General features: G+C 50.1%; 1 protein-coding gene across 2 annotated transcripts in view; it reads left to right on the top strand.

Annotated features, from left to right (window-relative positions):
• Positions 1-7,098: 7,098 nt before the first annotated feature.
• Positions 7,099-8,437, top strand: part of PRKCB (protein kinase C beta) — a 191,039-nt gene continuing 189,700 nt past the window's right edge. Inside the window, exon 1 of one of the 2 annotated variants that reach the window (XM_079952777.1) lies at positions 7,099-7,483. In XM_079952777.1, coding sequence (XP_079808903.1) covers positions 7,293-7,483 — 191 coding nt within the window. In that variant the 5' untranslated portion in view covers positions 7,099-7,292. The remainder of the gene's footprint in view (positions 7,484-8,437) is intronic. The other variant, XM_079952776.1, reaches the window with a different exon arrangement.

Below are 8,437 nucleotides of genomic sequence, written 5' to 3'. Positions count from 1 at the left end.
ATGGGACTCCTGCTGCCGCCGCATTGCCGGAGCACGATTTCTGTTCTCATCCTGAAGCAAAGTTCTTAACCCGAGGTACTATTTTTGGGTTAGCGGAGTCTGTAACCTGAAGTGCCTGTAACCCGAGGTACCACTGTACCACCTGCTGTACACAGTTTTGCAAAGTAATTCCCCCTCATATAATGCATTTCAGGGGATATTATTTTCACTATTATATGCATTTCAAGGACACCTTATTCTACTACAGTGGTGCCTTGGTTCTCGAACGTAATTCGTTCCAAAAGTCCGTTCAACTTCCAAAATGTCTGAAAACCAAGGCACAGCTTCCAGTTGGTGCAGGCGCCCTGGAAACAATAGCCGACAACTGCATCGGGCTTCCAAAAAAAAGTTTGAAAACTGGAACACTTACTTCTGGGTTTTCGGCATCCAGGAGCTGAAATGTTTGAGTACCAAGGCGTTCAAGAACCAAGGTTCCACCATATATGCATTTTCACATGCATTCCCCTGCAAGAGAGCTGTACTGCAGAATTCAGAGAAGTGCAGATTTCGATCAATGGCTCTCTTTCACTTCAAGTGTCATTTGGAAAACTCTGAATTTAGGAAGATTCGCCTTGAAAAATTGCAGACTGAATTGACTACCTCCTCCACCCCTATTTGATGCAGCAGCCCAACAGCATGATACAATATCGAAGCAGTGCAAGGTGCTTGCTCTTGATCCTAGCATTGCTCTGCCTTAACTGCAAACTTGGAGAACAGCACAAGAAAGAAATATCATTTGCTCATGGGGAATATTTCAGCTGAAGAACACCCTGTCGACAACATCAGGCACTGAATGAGGTTTATTCCCCCTCCCACATCTTCTTCCACCTCCCAAGTCCATAGTTGCCCTGTGCTTCATCTATTGGTGTTTATGTCTTCCTCTGAAGAATCATGTATGAGTTGTTTTCTGAGGCAGGAAGAAGCCTGCCTAGATGGATCAATAGCTTCATCTGAGATGACAAACCCTTTATTCCTATTATCTCCCCCGCCTCCCCTCTCTCCCTCAACGTTCACCAAGAGGATGGTGAGAGACAATGACTTATCCTGACCTTCCCCTGTGAGATCTGCCATGTCTCCTTCCTGTTTCTACTCACTTTCTCCCTTCCTGTTCTTCGATGGGTATACAAGGCTGCACAGGATAGAACTAGATGTAATGGAAGTCATGACACTGCCACTAATTTTATTTATAAACATATTTGCAGACACCCACACACACCAAAGTGGTTTACAACAGCCAGAGAGAGAGAGAGAGAGAGAGAGAGAGAGAGAATAAAAACCACGTAAAAGATTCAAAACTGGAGATCAACTATTACAGAAATACATTTTCTTAATTGCCTTGTTCATAAAACATTTGCATGCCAGTATTAATTAAATGTTAACAGTCAAAATCAGAAATCAACTATTTTAGAAATAAATCTTCTTAATGGCCTTATTTAATTATTATTATTTTTTAAAAAATAAATAAAAGAGCAAAATTCTCATACCTAGTTCTTATCATAAGAAGAGCCGGCCTAATCCAGCTCCCTTTCTCCTACAACAGCAAACCTTATGAACAGACAAACTTAGTAAGAGTCCTGCTGGATCTGGCCAGCATCCTTTTCTCATAGTGGACAGGCAGATGCCCCAATGGGAACCCCACAAACAGGGCCTGAGCACCACAAGAACTCTCCCCACTCATCCTCCACAGCCACTGGGCTCCAGAGGCAAGACTGCCTCTGATCCTGAAGGGATCCTGACCTTCCTCTTTTTCTCCCAGCTGCCACAGTTTGAGCCGCAGGGGGCTGCTGAGCACCTTTGCTTTGCTTCTGGACAAGTATTGGTGGCCATTATCATGGAAGAAATGTGCTGTCTTTGCTGATGCTTTCCTGCCTTACAGGCATGCAGCTGCTGCTGTCACCGCTGCCTCATATCCTTGTGCAAGCAATCAGGTTGCAGAGTTGGTGCATCTGCAGTTGGAAGTTGAGAGCACGCTCTTAAATGCCAGATTCTTCTGGCACCAGCCAGTGTGGGACAGCAATGGGTTCTTGAGCAAGAAGCACCAATTGCACCAATATAATTTTGCCCCTGTGCTTAGACTCCAGCAAAACACTGCCAGTTCAGCAGGCAAACCTCTTGCATTCCAGATTATCCAGGGAGCCCTCCCTTGCAAACTTCCCTCCAAGACCCCCTTTGGGATTCGGTTTGTTCGAAAGAGAGCAAGCGCCCGAGTCGGCTTTGTTCCTTCTCGACTTTCAAGGGAAGCTTGCTAGAAAGGCCCCTTCATTATTTATCGACTAGGATGGAAGCAGCTGAACCCAAGGCATAATCACAATGCCTCAATGAGATGGCAAACAGCGCTTGCTCTTTTAACAAACAGTCTCTCCTTCCCCGGGCACATGGGCGCTGCTGTGCGGATCAATGGTAGGGATGGTGGCAGTGAGGAGAAGAGAAGATCTCGTAGGCTGAAATTATCTCTCACTCCCACTCAGCAAAGTGGAGCTGTCAAGAGAGTTCTTGCATCTATGAGTGTGCTTTTCTGTGATAATGCCATGATTGTCATTCTCAGTCTTTTGTCTTGAAGGCTGCTTCAGGCAAAGGAGGTCAATCTTGCTGAAGCCTCTTTCTTCATCCTTTTAGGCACCCCCCCCTTAGGACACCTCTAAGCAGAGCTGTGTTTGAAGGAGGAGGGCTGCCAACTATCCCCTCACCCCCAAAATATGGTCTCATACCCAGGGGCGGAGGAAGGGGTGTGTGGTGCGGGCGGGTAGCCCCGGGTGTCAACACTGAGGGGGGTGACAAAATGCCAGGCAGCACTCCTGGGAGTGACACGGTGGCTTGGGCACACACAGGCTCCGTGCTGCCCAAAGGGCCTGCCTGCTGCCTCCCCCCCCCCAGCTGTAGGGCAGCTGAGTAGGAGGAGGCAGGCAGACTCATCGGAGGCCCCACAGAGCATCCTGCCCCGGCTGGCCCTGCCCTGCGGGCAGCTGGCCCCACCCCCACGGGTGGCTGGCACCTCCCCTGGCGCAGGGCACATGCGCTGCCCCAGGTGTCCAATCGGCTTGCTCCGCAGCTGCTCATACCCTCCAACATTACTCCAATGAAAATAGGGACGTCCTATTCCATAACAACAACAACAACTTTTTTTTTTTTTACTCTTCATGCCCCACTGAGATGACTGCATCTCAGATGACTGCATCACCCCAGCCGTTCTTGGCAGCTTGCAACATATATAAAAACATAAAACATTTTCTTAAAAAAACCCTTCCCTTTACAGGGCTGCCTTAGATGGCTTTGGGATTGCATAACTCTATACCTACCAATATTTCTCCAATGAAAATAGGGGCGTCTCAAGGAAAAGCAGGACATTCTGGAGTCAAATCAGAAACTGGGACAGTGTCCGTAAATCCAGGATTGTCCCTGGAAAATAGAAGATTCTGTGGTCACCTGCTCTAAGCAACAGCTCAATCTTCATAAAGCAGGAAATGCACCTCTTCATGGTGATAACCTTCATCACCTGTAAAAATTGGGCAGGCCAGGCCAGGCCAGTAAAACACCTGGGGACCTTCATAAGAACATAAGAATTTGCCCTGGTGGATTAGGCCAAGGGTGACCTCTCTGATAAAGTCCAGTATCCTGTTCTCACAGTAGCCAACCTGATGCCCCAAAGGGAAGCCTGCCAGCAGGACCTGGGCACAAGGGCACTCTGCCCGCCAGCAGTCCCCAGCAACTGGTATGTGGAGACATGCTGGCTTGGCAGCAGAGGTGGAGTCAACGAGAGCCTTCTCCTCCTAGTTGCCATCAATGGCCTTCTTCTCCATCCTCTTGTAAAACAGATGGCTGCTTTTCAATAAGCATATTGCGATCCAAATTTTGTTTTGTCACTTGTCACACGGAGGTCATGGGCTTCTTGCAGAACCAGGGGTGGACACGCACATGCGCACTCCCTGCACATGCACATCTAGCCCAGAAGGCTAGATGAAAATGGGACCTGCTTCACACATGCAGATAATCTGAGCACTTAGCTTGCTCCTGATAACATCAGTCATCCAATGAAGCTGAATGTAGGAATTTTCAGGGCAGACCAAAGAAAGTCCCTTTTCATGCAGTGCCTAGTTAAACTATGGAACTCCATAGTGATGGCCACCAGCCTGGGTGGCTTTAGAAGAGGATGGGACAAATTCATGCAGGATTAAGCTCTGAATGGCTTCTACTTATGCTGGCTATGATTCCCCTCTAGTGTTGGAGGCAGTAATGTGTCTAAATATCAATTGCTGGAAACCACAGGAGGGGGGAGCTGCTCTTGTGCTCAGGTCCTGCTTGTGGTGTTCCCATTGTGGCCTCTGGTTGGCCACTGTGAGAATAGGATGCTGGACTATGCAGGGTCATTGGCCTGGTCCAGCAGGTGAAGTTCTTATGCTGATATTGAGATGTATAGGACTTGATGGATTGTTTGAGCAAAAGACTTTGTTCCAATATGCGAGATTGGATGTCAGCTGTGATCAGCCAGCACTTATGGAAGGAAAAAGCCTCAGCCAAAGAAGATGATAAAGAAGAAGACTGGCAAAATAAAATACTGAATTTTGCTGGACAAGTTATTACAAAAAGGGGCAACTGTGCAATGCATATTTTTAAAGCTTTGTGTATAGATTCTTACATTGGTATAACTTTTGAAAGTCACTTGAAATAAGATGAAGATTTTAAAATTGGATTGTTAAGTGTATAAGGATTTGTGGAACCAAGGGGGGAGTGGAATGAAGTCAACCAGAAATTTATGGTTTAATATGGTTATGATTTTTTTCTGGGTTTTTCCCCCCTTTCCCTTTCCCTTTTTCATTTTGTTATATTTGGAAAATCAATAAAATGTTACCAAAGTAAAAAGGGGGGGGGGAGTTCTTATGCTGATATGAATAGGGAATGAGGGATACAGTGGTACCTCGGGTTACATACACTTCATGTTACAGACTCCTCTAACCCAGAAATAGTACCTTGGGTTAAGAACTTTGCTTCAGGATGAGAACAGAAATCAGGCTCCGGCAGCGCGGCGGCAGCGGGAGGCCCCAGTAGCTAAAGTGGTGCTTCAGGTTAAGAACAGTTTCAGGTTAAGTACGTACCTCCAGAACGAATTAAGTACTTAACCTGAGTTACCACTGTAATGCCTTTGAGCCTACCAAACCCTCCAGCATCCAGAGACCAGTGGAAGTTGGGTCACAGGGTTAAGGAAACATACTTTTCTCTTGCAACTAAGAAACAAGACCTGTGGCAAAGTTGTAGCTTTTGCTGCACAGTACTGTAACAGAATCAGATGGAGTTTCTGTTCAGGGGGTTGCCAACCAGGTATCCCAGACAGCCGGGTAAACAGGTGCAGTGTTCCTGCCCCTTTAATTGCTTCATGCTACAGACAACATCACCTGTTGCATAACTGTCTGTCTTGAAGCATTCCAGGGTGCAGGGTGTAGGTTGGCATCCCCAATGAAAAACAGCCATTCATATCCTGGGCACTGCTGCTGCTCATGCTCATGCGGTGGGTCTCCTGTGTAGCCTGCAAGGAACAGGTGGTGGGAAGCATCCTGCACCAGTGACAAAGCAGTGCAATGAGCGATAGCCAGCAAGTGGAATATTAGAAGTGCCTGCTGGATCCGGCCAAAGCGGAAAATGTGGTTCATATGAGACCCAGGACTTATTCACAGATGGCAAAGGGGAGGCAGGTGCAACAGTTATATTGGGGGTTTTTTTTGGGGGGGGTGTAAGCTGCTCTGGGAACTTGTCTGAAGGGTGAACGGTTTTACTTATTATTTGTTTCATAAAATGTATGTACCATTTGATTGTAAATAGATACCTCACAGTGGTTTATGAAAAAGAATGAAACAGTGAACTTGTCAGTAATTAATTAAAATTGTTAATAAGCTAAAACAATAAAAAATGGTGTCAATAGGCAGGGAGTTCCCAAGTGTGCGTGCTGCTAGTCTGAAAGATAGATTTCTTACCCACTGTAAATCATTCCCTTCCATTGCCAATGTATGGGGTGTGAATGTTTTGCTACTTAGGCAGCCAAAACAGCTCTGCCCTCTCACAAGAAGTGGCATGCAGCGGAGAGGGTGAGGCCCAGCTGGCATGAGAGGCTCAGCTCAGTCCTGCCCAGCTCTGGCTGGAGTTGGAGTTGGGTTGTGCAGATCCAGCACCAGCAGACTCAGTTGGGGTGTTTAGAGTATTGAGAAAGAAAACCCAAACTGCAAAGGGGAGGGGAATGGAATGTGGACTGGCTGTTGGGAGAAGGAAAAGGAGAAAAGAAAAACTGTGTGTGATGTGGGAGATGGAATGGAGTATCCTGGAAAAGGCCATGTCTGTGGAACAGTGAACAGCAATATCATCAAAAGAGCCTGGCTGCTGGATCAGACCACAGGTCCAGCTAGTAGCCCAGAATTCTGTTCTCAGCGACCAACCAGATGCCCATCATGGGAAGTCCCAAAGTAGGACCTGTGCACAACAGCAATCTTCCCACTTGTGATTCGCAGCTCCAGCTCTTCAGAGGCATTGAATCATAGAACTGTAGAGTTGGAAGGGACCCCCAAGGGTCATCTAGTCCAACCCCCTGCAATGGAGAAACCATGGCACCTCCAGGTTGGGAGGCAGCACATAGCCTCACTGCAACATTTTGTTGCCGTTTCCTCTTGCAAAGAGACACATTCTAAGAAGCTCGGATCCCAGGGCTCAAAACGCAGACACTCTCCCTCTCTCTCTCCTTCCCAAAAGCCCTTGCTGCTGTGAGAGGTGCACTCTGCATGTGCTCAGAGGCACTCGGGGTCTTCCAACGCCCTGCCCCTTCTGGGCATCCTAATATTTTGAGCCTTTGAGAAACAGGCCTTGGAGGAGGAGGAGAAGGAAGATAAAACAAGAAGGGGCCCCCACCGCCGCGCATCCGGAGGACGATCAGCAAAACGTAGCGAGGGGGCGTGGGCGGGGCCTGCACAGCTAGAGCTAGGGTGGGCGTGTCCTCGGGCACCGCGGGGCGGAGCCTGGCGACGCCAGCCCCACAAAAAGCGAAAAGGGAGCGAGCGAGTGGGCGGGGCCCGGCATGCAGAGGAGGGGGCGGGGCCGGCAGGCGCGATTGGCTCCGGCGCTGGCTCTGCCCAGCTGTGGCCAGAGGTGTCGCGCGCCGCAGCAGCAGCTTCAGCACCAGCAGCAGCAGCAGCGCGGAGAGGAGGCGCCGCGGCATCCTTGCAGCAGCAGCGGCGGCGGCGGTGGCGGAGGCAGCAGGCTGGGCTGCGGGAGGGACCATGGCCGATCCAGCGGCGGCGGCTGCGACGGCGACGGCGCCGTCCGGGTCCGAGGGTGAAGAGGGCCCGGTGCGCTTCGCCCGCAAAGGCGCGCTCCGCCAGAAGAACGTGCACGAGGTCAAGAACCACAAGTTCACCGCCCGCTTCTTCAAGCAGCCCACCTTCTGCAGCCACTGCACCGACTTCATCTGGTGAGCAGAACCGACCTCCCCCCAGGCCAGGGCGGCAGGAGCGTGGGGAACCCCACTTGCTCGGCATCTCCCCCCCTCCCGATCTTGGGCTGCGCCACCCCTCCCTTGCCTTTGCTGAGCCGGGGTCCCCTCCCCCTATCGAGGGACGCCCCCTTGGCACCCGGCACCCTGGAGAATATGAAGAAGGGCTTCCTCTTCCTCTCTTCCCCGCGGTCCCAGGGCAAGCGAGCTCCTGTCCCCACTTAGCCCGGTCTCGGATCCTCCCCCTATCTCCCCTGTCCCCTTTTTCAGGACTGCAGCCCCCGAGCCGTGTGATGCGCCTCAGACCCCCCACCCAGCGGACCTCGCTTGCAGCTTTTAGTCATCATTTCTCCTTTCCAGCTCCTTTTCCGGGGGGGGGGGGAGCTTCCTCCCAACTTGCACCAGCCCCTGTACTCCAGGGTTGGGGGAATGCCTCCCCCCCCCCGTCCCTAAAATCTCCTCCCCAGATATGAGAAGACGAGCACCAAGCTCTCTCTGTCTCTGTTTCACACCCTGTCAAAGGGAGATCGCCTTCCTGTTGCAACCCCTTTAGCTGGAGTTTTTCTCCCTGGAGGGCCCCCTTCCTGCAGGATTCGGAAGAGTCCTTTCCACCACCCACCTACCTTTGCTGCCTGGGGCCCCTTCAGAGAGGTACCACCTCCACCAGCTGCATGAATGCAGCAAGCCGCCTCTGAATTGTGTAGTCTCTGTGACTATGTTCACTGGCAAAGACCCCCTAAGTAGATTCTAAGACCCCCACCCTTTTCTTTCTGTTGAGAGATTCCCCCTCCATCATCGTTTTCAAAACATGCATCCCGTCCCAGCATAAAAAACCTCAGCAGAGAGCTCCATTCGTCCTCCCTGTCAGATACCACTGAGAACTGAGCAACCCAGGTTTTTTATTTTTATTGCCCCATCCATACCACAAAACAT

The sequence above is a fragment of the Podarcis cretensis genome (genome assembly GCF_951804945.1).
Source record: "Podarcis cretensis genome assembly, chromosome: 14".
Classification (NCBI taxonomy): domain Eukaryota; kingdom Metazoa; phylum Chordata; class Lepidosauria; order Squamata; family Lacertidae; genus Podarcis; species Podarcis cretensis.
This window is presented reverse-complemented; position numbering and strand designations above follow the sequence as displayed.